General features: G+C 45.7%; 1 protein-coding gene across 1 annotated transcript in view; it reads left to right on the top strand.

The window, feature by feature from the left end:
- Nucleotides 1-14118, top strand: part of LOC115481378 (glucagon-1-like) — a 31724-nt gene that overhangs the window by 9603 nt on the left and 8003 nt on the right. Inside the window, exon 3 of the mRNA XM_030220466.1 lies at nucleotides 12915-13061. Within this exon, the coding sequence (XP_030076326.1) occupies nucleotides 12915-13061 (147 nt within the window). The remainder of the gene's footprint in view (nucleotides 1-12914; nucleotides 13062-14118) is intronic.

Raw genomic sequence — 14118 nt, forward strand, 5'->3', positions numbered from 1 at the left:
TTACCCGGTATGTACTTGCCGTTAGGAAACTATGAAACCAATTCAGTACATTACCTCCAATTCCAAAGTATTCAAGAATGTTTAATAGGATACCATGGTCAACCATGTCGAACGTGCTGGACATGTTGAATTGTAAAAGAAGAACATTGTTACCATTTGCAATAATTTGTTTAAATTTGGTCATGAGTGTTAAAAGAACTGTTTCGGTGCTGTGATTGGCACGGAAGCCAGATTGGGATGTGTGCAATACTGAGAAGTTGTTCAAGTAGTTGGTAAGTTGACTCATGACTCTCAAGATGGGAGTAGTAGATGAAAAGTCTTAAGGCATCAAAGTAAGACCTGACATAGATCTCTGTTTTGGTGGACTTGCCGTCTGCCTCAGGGATCACAGGAGTTGGTTGAGCCACTGTTCTGTGTATGGTACCTCATTAATGTGTGCGTAAATGTATACACAGCAAAAGGATACCACCAGCAGAGGGCAGTTCTATTAAAGAGTAGTGATTGATGATGGCATTGCCTTTGAACCTTGCTATTCTTTGACGGAACTACCCTCCGTTGGCGGTATCCTTTTGCTATGTAGGTACTTACGCATACATTAATAAGGTACCATACAAAGAGCAGTGGTTCAACCAAGTCCTGTGATCACTGAGGCAGGCAGCAAGTCCGCCAAAACACGGACCCGTGTTGGGTCGTACTTTGGTGCCTTAATAAAGACTTTTCATCTACTACTCCCATCTTGAGAGTCATGAGTCATCCTCTACTTTGTTTTGCATCTTGGATTCTTCATAGAGGTTTTCTCCTGTTTTCCTTGTGGATTATAGCAGTTTAGACTTCCATATCCTGATGTTATAAAATCGATATTTGGACGTTCTTGCAAAATGGATGTCCAAATGCCAGTTTTCAGACATCCAAAACACAAATAGGGCTTCTAAAATAAGCACATTACAGTCACAAGAAGCTGCAGTAAGGAGCTGCCCAATTACCGCTGGGTACACACTAGCGCTACAAAAATAAAAGTCCAGAGGAGGGCTATTAAAATGGAGTGGATTCTGCACCATAAACCATATCTGATGAAACTTAAGCACCTTAAATATATATACCCTAGAACAGAGGAAGGGAATGTCACAAACGCTTTCTTTTTTTAAATTTTATTTTTATTGAAATTTTTATGATACCATACAACTTAACTCTAAAGAAAAGTATACATTCTTACAAAGCTAATACACTAACCAGCTTATTTTCTAAAGAGAAAAACGCCGATAGTGCGACCTAAATCAGGAGATAGACGTATGTCTCGCAAAGGCACCCAAATCGGTATAATCAAAAGCCGATTTGGGGCGTTTCCAACTACACTCCATCGCGGAAACGTGTCGGAGGCGTGGTGGAGGCGGAACTGGGGCGTGGTTATCAGCCGAGGAGAGATGGGCGTCTTTAGTTGATAATCGAAAAAAAAGGCATTTTTACCGCAATTTTGGGTCACTTTTTTGGACCCTTTTTTTCACGAACAAGTCCCAAAAAAGTGCTCCAACTGCCCAGATGACCACTGGAGGGAATCGGGGATGACCTCCCCGGACTCCCCCAGAGGTCACTAACCCCCTCCCACAAAAAAAACCCCACTTTAAAAACTTTTTTTCCAGCCTGTATGCCAGCCTCAAATGCCGTACCCACCTCCATGACAGCAGAATGTGTTCGATCCTGTCACAGCCTTTCCCTGGGTCAGATGTGACTCTCGGGTGCAGTACAGGGTCACATCAGCATTGCATTGTGGTGGGTGTAGGGTATTGGGCTCCGTGATTTCATTAGCTTGTGTTACAGTCTCACGATGTTGGTAGTTGGTAGGCTCTTCTCCCATGGTGCTTTTCCCCCTGCATACTGGGTCAGAGTGTGCCCTGTTGTGTTTCCTGTTGTAGTCCATGTGGTAGTGGCCATTTTTGTAAGCCAGTTTTAGTTCCCTTTCCTGTGTTAGCAACGTTAGACAACTTAGTTCTTCCCTTGAATGTGGCTGAAAGAGGGCATTGTACAGCATTCTGCCAGCTCTGACCTACTGCTCATCTCAGTACCAGGGAGACTCGTTGCCAGTGGGGCACAACCTCTGATCTGCAGTTAACTGTGAGTAAATGCGGTTATTCCAACAAAGGACGTTTTCGGAGAGATTAGTCTTCAGGTGTCAACTGGTGTGCCAATGTTATATAGCAGCAACCAGTCCTAGAGGCCTGCATGTATGCAGGTCCCTGGAGCACCTTTAGTGGGTACCGCAGTGCACTTCAGCCAGGTGGCCCCAGGCCCATCCCCCCCCACCTGTAACACTTGTGCTGGTAAATGGGAGGCCTCCAAAACCCACTGTACCCACATGTAGGTGCCCCCTTCACCCCTAAGAGCTATGGTAGTGTTGTACATTTGTGGGTAGTGGGTTTTGGGGGAGGGGGGTTGGGAGCTCAGCACCCGTGGTAAGGGAGCTATGCATGTGGGAGCTTTTTCTGAAGTCCACCGTACTGACCTAGGGTGCCCAGTTGGTGTCCTGGCATATCAGGGGGGCAGTGTACTACCAATCCTGGCCCCTCCCACGACCAAATGGCTCGGATTAGGACGTTTTTGAGCTGGGCGTTTTTAGTTTCCATTATCGCTAAAAAAAACAAACACCCAGCTCAAAAACGTCCATTTTTTTGAAAATACGGTTCAGCCCGTCCCTTCATGGACCCGTTCTCGGAGATAAACGCCCATGGAGATAGGCGTTTCCGTTCAATTATGCCCCTCTAAATTAACTAAGTCCCCCCCTCCCCCTTGGACATCATGGTGAGGCTGACAGCTGTGTTTTCGACTGTTCATAGGGTTGCCAAGTCTTTTGAAAAGTCCTCAAGTGGCCTCTTCTCATTGCAGTGAGTTTTGACATTTGATATAGATAGTCCACTTTTCGCAGTATAAGTTGCCTTGATGATAAAGTCGGCTGTTTCCAAGCCCTTGCCAGCGACAGCTTTGCAGCAGCAAAAAATTGAATTGCCAGTCTATGGTGAGCGACGCTAACCTCTGGTGGCTTAAAATGCAGTAGGCAATATTCTGCTTTACATGGATAATTTTGTTGCAGTGCTCGTTGAACCATGCCGATCACCTGCTTCCAATAAGTTTGAGCCAGGGAGCATTCCCACCATATATGTACAAATGTGCCTCGAGAGCCACAGTTACGCCAGCATTTTGCTGATATCCCAGGAAACATCTGTTGCAGTCTATCAGGGGTATAATACCACCAATATAGTATCTTAAAACCATTTTCTGACACATTTTGAGCTAGAGATGGTTTAAGCAAAAAGCTATATCCCCTTGACCATGCTCCCCTTGGATATGTACACTGCAATGCCTTCTCCCATCGTTCAATATGGTGTGATTGGGGGTTATTATAGAACAATAGTGCTAGGTATAGTTGAGATATGCTTCCTTTACCACCCCCCCATCCGTAAGGCCTTCTCTAATGTTGTTTCCGTTAGATCCAATTCTTCCCGTGCCCGCCTAGTTATATAATTCCTTAAACAGCTATAGTACAGAAGATCACTTCCCCTCAACCCATTATCCTCTTGAAGTTCTTCAAAGTTAAGGAGCTTCCCATTAACCCTCACCTGACCTAGGTTGTATAGACCAGCCTTTGCCCACCTCTCATATACCGGTTTTGAGGACCCCAATTGAAAACCCGGGGCCCTCTGGATGGCTGTAAGTAGTATTTTCTCTCTGGAAAAAACTGCTTCCGTATATGATACCATGTTGAGAGCAAGTGGCCCACCCCCAGAGGTAATCTCCTAATTATGGCCAATAAATCATTCCCTGGTAGCCACATATCTTCCAAAGATCTAGTCCCCACCCAAGCTCTCTCCCAGTGTAACCATTTCTTAGTGGTAAATGGGGTCCAATCCGCTAATACTTTCAACTGGGCTGCTTGATAATACAGATAGAAATTGGGAACTCCCATACCTCCTCTATCATGTGTCTGATGCATCATAGCTCTCTGTACCCTAGGCGGTCGTTTCCGCCATATATAGGCAAACACCTTACGATGAAGCTGAGAGAAAAAACTACGTGGAATAGGTATCGGGAGAGCCAGAAATAAATATACTGATTTAGGAAGCAACATCATTTTGACTGCATTAATACGCCCTGTCCACGAGATGGTCAATCCCTACCATCTACCCAGCTCCTCAAAAAGCTCTGCTACCTTCTGGGGAAAATTGACTAAAAAAAGGCCCTCCACCATAGGTGTTATATTGATCCCCAAATATTTAATAAATTTAGCAGCCCAGACAAATGGGAAGGCAGTTTTTAACTGAGGTACTTCCCGTGGGGGAACCGTAAGATTGAGAATTTCTGATTTAGTGACGTTGATCTTAAACCCTGATAGTTGCCCATAGTGAGTAATAGAGTCTACGGCCTATTGTATCGAAAGCACCAGGCAAGCTAAAGTCAGCAGTACATTATCTGCAAATAACATTATTTTATGTTCCTTTCGTTCCCTAACCAGGCCCCTAATTCCAGGATGCCCCCTAATCCTGTTAGTCAATGGTTCAATAGATAAGGCAAACAGCAAAGGAGATACCGCACATCCCTGTCTGGTTCCCCTATGAAGCAACAAAGGTGTAGTATGTGTCCCATTTATTTTTAGGGTTGCTAACGGATTTCTATACAGCAATCTAAGCCATCCCATATATCGTTCCTCTATCCCTACATGCTTCAAGACAGAGAGCAAAAATGTCCAATTCACCCTATCAAAGGCTTTTTCAGCATCGATCGAGAGTAATAGTGCTGATGTCTTATCATCCCGGGTCTGCTGAATTATATGCATCAGGCTTCTGCCTGGTCTTCATGTATCAACTTAGGTAGCACCACCTGGAGCCTGTGTGCTAAAATCTTGGTGAAGATTTTGTAATCAGTATTTAATAGGGAGATTGGCCTATAGGAACCATACTGTTGAGGATCCTTCCCCAGCTTCAGCAACAAAGTGATTGCTGCCAGTCTCCAAGAGTGTGGCAGTTCCTGTATATTCTCAAAGGCTGAAAACACTCTCAGCAATATAGGGGCCACTCGTTTGGCAAACAAGTTATAGAACCTAGTGGGGAAGCCATCTGGGCCGGGAGCCTTATTCTGAGGGAGGTCTGAGATTGCTCATTCAACATCATCTAGTGTGATGGGTGCTGTTAACATAGCCATTTCTCCCATCGATAACTGCGGAATATTGGCTTCCTGAAGGTATGCTTCTATGTCAGACAACATGGGCACTGCTTCAGGCGTATACAACCCTGTATAATAGTAATAGAAAGCCTTCTGTATTTGCTCTATCTGAGTGCACTGTATCCCTGAGGCATTTTTAATAGTAAAAATGTGATTTTGCTGGGCTTGCTTCTTCAATTTACATGCTAATAATCTACTGGCTTTGTCTCCAAATTCAAAGTGCTTTTTCTGTACCCTTTGGAGCTGAGAAGATATCTCAGTCATTTGAATCTCATTAAGCTTTAATCTACGATGATTCAATGTTTCAGCCCTCTGGATATCAGAGGAATCTGCTTTATGCAGTAGTTCCAACTCAGCTATATTGCCTCTAGTAACTTGCTCTTGAGCCTTCCGTGTTTCAGTAAGGTGTGCCTGTAGTCCTATCAAGTTTCCCTGAAGAACTGCTTTCAGACCCTCCCACAGAATGGTAGGTTGTATCTCACCCACATCATTAAATTCAAGATATTCCATGATATATTTTTCCACAGTGGACACATTCTGGGGATCTTGTAATATTGATTCATTAAGCCGCCAGTATCTAGGGCCTTTAGGTATTCCTGATATTCCCAATATCAAAACCACCGGGGAGTGATCCGACCATGACTGGGATTCAATAGCTGTCGCATGCAAATTATGAACTACTAGTAAAAAAGGCCCCTTTCCAAAACAAATGAAATGGGCACTAGCAAGGCTTTCCTCGTCTGAGTGTATGTTTCAGAAAGAGTGTGTGTGAGAGATGGAGCATGTGTGTCAGAGAGAGAATGTGACAGAGAGACAGAGTGTGTGTGTGTTTGTGTGTGAGAGAGAGAGAGTGTGTGATAGACAGAGTGTCTGTGTGTGTGAGACTGTGTGTGAGAGGGACAAAGAGATAGAGAGTGTGTGACAGAGAGAGTGTGATAGACAGTGAGTGTGTCAGAGAGAGTGTATGTGAGAGACAGAGAGTGAGTGAGTGTGTGGTCTGAGGAACTGCCTCACCCCCCTCCCTCTCCCCTGCCCCCCTGCAGCCACCTATGTGCAGCGACCCTCCTCTCCCCCTGCCCCCCCTGCAGCCACCCATGTCCAGCATCCCCCTGCAGCCACCCATGTGTAGCGACTCTCCTCTCGTCTGCCCCCCCTGCAGACACCCATGTCCATCAACCCTCCTCTCCCCCTGCTGCATCCCTCCTGTCTCCCCTGCCCTGCCTGCAGCCACCCATGTGGTCTCAGGACCCCCTCCCCACCAATCCTCTTCTCCCCCTGCAGGCACGCATGTGCAGCGTCCATCCTCTCTCCCCTGTCCCCTCTGCAGCCACCCATGTCCAGCGACCCTCCTCTCTCCCTGCCCCCCCTGCAGCCACCCATGTCCAGCAACCCTCCTGTCCCCCTGCAGCTACCCATGTCCAGCGACCCTCCTCTCCCCTGCAGCCACCCATGTCCAATGACCCTCCTCTCCTTTCCCCTGGCCCTCCCTGCAGCCACCCATGTGCAGCGACCTTCCCCTCCCCCTACCCCTTCCAGCCACCCATGTCCAGCGACACTCCCCTCCCCTCCCATCACCCAAGGCCCTCTGTAACAGTGCATCACCAAGCCCCTCCCCCTTGGCGCATCACCAGGCCCCTCCCCCCGCCCACATCAACCCCCTTGCCACCTGCAACCGCCAATACTAACAGTGTCCGGCGCTGCTGCTTCTCCTGTTGAGCAGCAGCAACCAGTATCAAAAGAAGAAAACAATACAAAGTTTTTGAAACTAGAACGCACCTCCATAGACAGCCATCTCACATTGGCTGACGTCTCTGCAGCCGCTCCTCCTCTCCCCTGAGGGTTAGTGGTGGATCTATTGTGAGATTAAAATCCCCCCCTATGATCAAGTGTCCCCATGAATGGCGTTGCAACACCCTTTCTATTTCTACTATAAAGGGCCCCTGTCCCTCGTTGGGTGCATAAATTGACATCATAGTATAGTGCACATTATACAGGGAGGCCGTGACGATAAGGTATCTACCCTCCTTATCTGACACTGTATCATGTATTTGCCATGGGTGGCTCCTTGAAAAGGCTATAAGCACCCCTTTTGTTTTTTGATTAGTTGTATTAGAGGCAAATGCTATAGTGGGATACCGCTTATGATTAACTAGTTTTTCATGCTGCGGCTTCAAGTGGGTCTCCTGAATAAACATTACTTCTGCCTTTAACCGCACCATTTCTTTAAACATTAGCTTACGTTTCATTGGTGAGTTAAGAGCCCCAACTGCCCAGATGGCCACTGGAGGGAATCGGGGATGACCTCCCCGGACTCCCCCAGTGGTCACTAACCCCCTCCCACCAAAAAAACCCCACTTTACAAACTTTTTTTCCAGCTTGTATGCCAGCCTCAAATGCCGTACCCACCTCCATGACAGCAGAATGTGTTCGATCCTGTCACAGCCTTTCCCTGGGTCAGATGTGGCTCTCGGGTGCAGTACAGGGTCACATCAGCATTGCATTGTGGTGGGTGTAGGGTATTGGGCTCCGTGATTTCATTAGCTTGTGTTACAGTCTCACGATGTTGGTAGTTGGTAGGCTCTTCTCCCATGGTGGTTTTCCCCCTGCCTACTGGGTCAGAGTGTGCCCTGTTGTGTTTCCTGTTGTAGTCCATGCGGTAGTGGCCATTTTTGTAAGCCAGTTTTAGTTCCCTTTCCTGTGTTAGCCACGTTACAGAACTTAGTTCTTATCTTGAATGTGGCTGAAAGAGGGCATTGTACAGCATTCTGCCAGCTCTGACCTACTGCTCATCTCAGTACCAGGGAGACTCGTTGCCAGTGGGGCACAACCTCTGATCTGCAGTTAACTGTGAGTAAACGCGGTTATTCCAATAAAGGACGTTTTCGGAGAGATTAGTCTTCAGGTGTCAACTGGTGTGCCAATGTTATATAGCAGCAACCAGTCCTAGAGGCCTGCGTGTATGCAGGTCCCTGGAGCACTTTTAGTGGGTACTGCAGTGCACTTCAGCCAGGTGGCCCCAGGCTCACCCACCCCCCCACCTGTAACACTTGTGCTGGTAAATGGGAGGCCTCCAAAACCCACTGTACCCACATGTAGGTGCCCCCTTCACCCCTAAGAGCTATGGTAGTGTACATTTGTGGGTAGTGGGTTTTGGGGGAGGGGGGTTGGGTGTTCAGCACCCTTGGTAAGGGAGCTATGCATGTGGGAGCTTTTACTGAAGTCCACCGCACTGACCTAGGGTGCCCAGTTGGTGTCCTGGCATATCAGGGGGGCCAGTGTACTACGAATCCTAGCCCCTCCCACAACCAAATGGCTCAGATTAGGACGTTTTTGAGCTGGGCTTTTTTAGTTTCCATTATTGCTAAAAAACAAACAAACGCCCAGCTCAAAAACATCCATTTTTTCGAAAATACGGTTCGGCCCGCCCCTTCACGGACCCGTTCTCGGAGATAAACGCCCATGGAGATAGGCGTTTCCGTTCGATTATGCCCCTCCACGTCTTTTGGGGCATTTGATTTTCTCACCCCTAAGGCTCAATGGGCACACTCAATCCTAATTGAGGTCGGTACGCATGGCTTATCAGGATCAGAGAGCAAGTGGGCCGCAAGGCGCTGAATTACTTCTTCGCAGTCACAATATTTGGCAAGCTCCGGCAGCCCACGGACCCGTATATTGGAGCGAAGGCTCCGATTTTCTAGATTTTCCACTTTATCTAGAAGATATCTAGTTTCATTTTTTTGGTCCTATAATCGCTGTTCCAACAGAGTCGACGACTCAGCATACTCTTTCAGGCCCACCTCCATTTCAGCCACGCGGTTGCCCAGCTCTGCTATTTCTCCTCTAAGGTCCGCTCCCAACCTTGCCAGCTCATGGCGCATTGCCTTTAGATCCGACCTGATTTCTTGAAGCCAACTGCATAGTGTGGGCCATGTTTCATGCTGTGGTTCCAATGCCTCTCCATTCACATTGAGGCCCGCCACTTCTTGCGTGAGCTGTTGGCTGTCTCCTTCTCGGGCGCCATATTCCTCGGAGTGTGTAGCAGGAGACATGGCCTTCTGTTGAAATGCGTATGCTTGTAAGTCAACTGTTTTCGCCCCAGATGTAGGCATAATCCATGCAGCGCACCTGCCTTCCAATTAGAGACGTGTCTCGCTTGATACTTCGCGGAGGATCGCTAATCTTTAAGCTATTTGTTGGCAGTAGCTTGGGAGCTCCGTTTTCACGCTACCGTTCGAGCCTGTGACGTCACTTCCTCCCCATCACACACACTTTCAAGTACCCAAAAAGCATAAATAAGACAGAATTGTTAATCAAGTTTACTGGAAAAATCATTGTAGAACAAGGTGTTATCATCTGAAGTTGGAAGCATTTTGTGACAAAATGAGTGGTGTATGCGTGGAACAGTGTCCTGAAGGAGATGCTAGGGAGAATTCAGCAATATATAGGACAAGCACTGAGTTCTATGGAAGCGAGACCAAAGCCACAGAACAAGTAGGATATGTGATATAGCAGCAGGAAGAGTATAGGCAGACATTGTGTCCTGTTCTTATACAGCAAATCATGGGAAGATATTGGAAAAGAGGAACATGAAAGGGCACACAATTAATACATAGAGAATAGGGATACTGTTTGTAAGGAAAAGAAGGATACACCTGAGAGAGAACCAAAAAAACCTTGTTTAACATCCCAAGGAATATATGGAAAGGTTCACTCGCTCCACACAACCTAACAGATCTAGCAAAACTCATCTTAGTCAAAATTGTATCACTCAAAAATAGGGGTATGAGAGACTTACATAAAGGACATGGCTACTACACAAATACTAAAATATCTATCTATCTATCTATCTATCTATCTATAAATATTAGTATACCCCTGTTCTTAGTTAAAAGGTTGAAAAGTGACCCAACGAAGAATTTTTCCATGAGAATTATATATGTGTAACAACATTAGAAAACATGTACACACTTTAAAAAGCATTCGTATTTAATCTGTTAGGCTGCAGAGAAAGGGCTTGAGAAACGTATTAAATACAAATAACTAAAAAAATAACACTACAAGGTTCAGCAAGTTTGTATTTTCATATCATATTTTACAGGGATTAACCCTCCTTATTTTCAGAATTGTAAATTACAAATTCTTTTCTTTAATAAAGGAAGTTTAACTAAAAATAAAGAAAAGCATTTTTAGCTTTACAAATCACATGAAAAACAGCAAGTACAAAGAGTGGCACATTACTGAAGTTGGAAAGTATTTTTTGATGGCAATTTCCTTTGGAAGTGTGGGAATGGCCGCACCTTAGGTATTGAAGTACCCAAGGACTTTGCACTTGCTGTGCTGTAGCTGTACAGTTGGGGCCTTAAAGTCATGTCAGGTTCACATGTTTCACAATGAAATTCCCACAGGTTGTTCAGTTGTTGGTTAGCTCTGCCCTCCCCTGGCCCTGCCCCCTTTTTGGCACTAGTAAAAAGCATCCTTGCTGGAAACAGCACAGGTGTTTTCACCTTCAAAGGGAAAGGGCAGTTTTCAGTTCTCCCCTGACTTTACTTGGCTGTCAAATGTAAAATTAGAGGGTCACTAAACAATGCACATTCTCCTGTTTTGTACCATTACAGATCTGCCAGTAATTTTTGAACAGAAAGCTAATAAGCAGGAGGTATTTGGATAGTATTATCAGAGCTCCTGCTAACTACTCACATTTGAAAGGACTCTCTCTTCTTTGAGGGGGGTTATGTTTTTGGATTGACTTATGTTTCTGCTTGTGCCCATGGTATTATTCTTTGGATAGAAGGAAGTATGTTACGTAGTCTGTATAGAAATTATGGGACCAATATGAACTGGGCTGTTTCGGGTTAATCAGATTGTTTATTTACTGAGTTTGTCGTTAAATACAACGGGAAAAAGATTTTGGGGCCCTTCTACTAAGCTGCGTTAGATGCTATTGTGCACCTGCAGCAAAAATGGCCTACGTCAGGATCTGGTAAAGTGTTCTGTTTTAGTTTTTTCTTCTCCCAGAGTCGCCCAAATCGGCATAATCGAAAGCCGATTTTGGGCATCCTCAACTGCTTCCCATTGCGGGGATGACAAAAGTTCACGGGGGGGGGGGGGGGGGGGGGGGGGCGGGGTGTCAAAAGCATAGCGAAGGCGGGACTGGGGTGTGCTTAACACATAGGTGTTTTCGGACAATAATGGAAAAAAGACGGGCGTCCCTGACGAACACTTGGCCGACTTTACTTGGTCCTTTTTTTTTTACGACCAAGCCACAGAAATGTGCCCTAAATGACCAGATGACCACCAGAGGGAATCGGGGATGATCTCCCCCTACTCCCCCAGTGGTCACCAACCCCCTCCCACCCTTAAAAATGTTTTAAAATATTTTTTACAGCCTCTATGCCAGCTTCAAATATCATACCCAGTTCCATGACAGCAGTATGCAGGTCTCTGGAGCAGTTTATTGGGTACTGCAGTGCACTTCAGGTAGGTGGACCCAGGCCCGTCCCCCTCCTACCTGTTACACTTGTGGTGGTAAATGTGAGCCCTCCAAAACCCACCACAAACCCACTGTACCCACATCTAGGTGCCCCCCTTCATCCCTAAGGGCTACTGTAATGGTGTACAGTTGTGGGTAGTGGGTTTTCGGGGGCTCAGCACACAAGGTAAGGGAGCTATGCACCTGGGAGCAACTTATGAAGTCCACTGCAGTGCCCCCTAGGGTGCCCGGTTGGTGTCCTGGCATGTCAGGGGGACCAGTGCACTATGAATGCTGGCTCCTCCCACGACCACATGGCTTGCATTTGGTTGTTTCTGAGATGGGCGTCCTTAGTTTCCATTATCGCCGAAAATCAGAAATGACCAAGTCTAAGGACGACCATCTCTAGGGACGACCTAAATTTTGCGATTTGGGCGTCCCCGACCATATTATCGAAATGAAACATGGCCACCCATCTTGTTTCAGTAATACGGGTTTCCCCGCCCCTTCGTGGGGACATCCTGTGAGGACGCCCTCAGGAAAACTTGGGCGCCCCGTTCAATTATACCCCTCCACGTGGGTCAGGACCTCACTGCACATCTTTAACTGTGGAGCATACAGCTACCTGCAGCCTCAGTTATATGAGGAATCTTTTCTCATGCTGTCTCTGCTATGAGTTGCAGTGCTAAATGTGTTTTTATATATCTGCAGCCTCAGTTATGTGACTCTTTTTTGGATCCCACATTTTCCTCCTGCTGCTTTGTACTTTTTGCTCACTTGGGACCAAGGTTCAAATCTGGTGCCCTCAGCCTTTTTTTTTTTGCTATTAGCTGGGGGGGGGGGGGGATTCCCTCCTAATTTACTTTAGCTCAGTCACTGCACCCACAGCCCTCAACCTGTGGCCGTGCACCAGTGCTCTTTCCAAAACCATGCCATCCCGGGTTCTAAATCTAGCCACTAGATGTCGCTATATAACTGCCTCACTGCCTTCACAATTTTAGCATTCAATGTGGGTTTTTTTTTTTTTTCAAATGCTGTGAAATCTGCTTGCATCTTACTTTTTGTAGTCTTTTGTTGAAGTACTTCTTCCACAGTTTAAGGGCACTAGCCTCACTCCAGATGCTACAAACTTTAAATTCAAGTTGTATTTAATAATTTTATCACTCATAATTGCCAAAAATCAGCAATATTTAAAACTCTTAAATGTTTTTTCCTTCCTTACCTCCTGTCTTTCCAGTGCTGTAGTGAACAACCAGAGCTTCCGACCTTTACAAAGACGATATTCAGAGGCTATACTAGCCAGTGACTACAGCAAGACTGTGGATAACATGCTTAAAAAGAACTTTGTGGATTGGTTACTGACCAGAAGAGAAAAGAAAAGCGAGTAAGTTCATTCTTTTCCTCCCTCGTAATACAAGTTTATACATGTTCAGTATTTTCTTTTTTTTTTCATTATGCATCTTGATAGTATATAACATAATCAATTCATTGAAAACTATATCCAAAGATGACAAATGAACTTGAACGTTGGTGACCACAAAAGGTTATCTGAAGAAAGGACCCACACTGTCTCGAAAACAGCGGTGCAGAGGCATCTCTGCATATTTTTCATATTGATTCACTTAAAGGTTCTACAAAGTCCAAAGATTCAATTTTATTCAGGACTAAATACACTTAACTTTTACTCTACACTAGTAGTATAAGATATAATACATCACACTGATAAACAAGTTCTACTGAGAGAGAGAGGCAGACAGATAGACAGGATTAGCAAACGTTCCTGGTTCCGGAAGCATTTCAACTCATCTCACCCTGCAAATTCTCTGTCATCACCAATCTCCAGTCTATCCTGCTGTTTTGTTTTGGAACTATACTATTGCTAGTAGAAAATAGTTCTTTCTGAGGGGAGATATGATAGAGGTCTATAAAATATTGAACTGCTTGTTTACTAGTTCCAAAAATACTAGGACTAAGGGGGCATGCAATGAAGCTACTAAATAGCAAACTTATAACATGAGCAAAATATATGTTCACTCAACATGTAATTACACTCTGAAATTCACTGCCAGAGAATGTGGTAAAAGCAGTTAGCTTAGCAGGGGTTAAAAAAAAGGTTTGAATAATTTCCGTGTCACGGTCCTACTGTGACTCTGGAATCGGGGCCTTGAGGTTCCTACTCCTCTGGATCAGCAAGACGCTTTCTTCTCGCTAGGCACGCCATTGCTGGACTCGCAACAGGAGCTGAGGGGGTGGGTGCAGGAGGATGACGTCACACTCCAGGATGTATTTAGTCTCCTCCTTGATTCTTCATCACTGCCTCTGCGTCTTTTGCTCCTGTCTTGTTCTGGTACCTGAAGATGCCCGGCTCCTGAACATGCTCTGAGACTCTCTCCTGATTGTGCCTACTCCTGTAACGCTTCTCAGCATCTGTGTGAGTGGGT

Source organism: Microcaecilia unicolor, chromosome 12, assembly GCF_901765095.1.
Source record: "Microcaecilia unicolor chromosome 12, aMicUni1.1, whole genome shotgun sequence".
Taxonomy (NCBI): domain Eukaryota; kingdom Metazoa; phylum Chordata; class Amphibia; order Gymnophiona; family Siphonopidae; genus Microcaecilia; species Microcaecilia unicolor.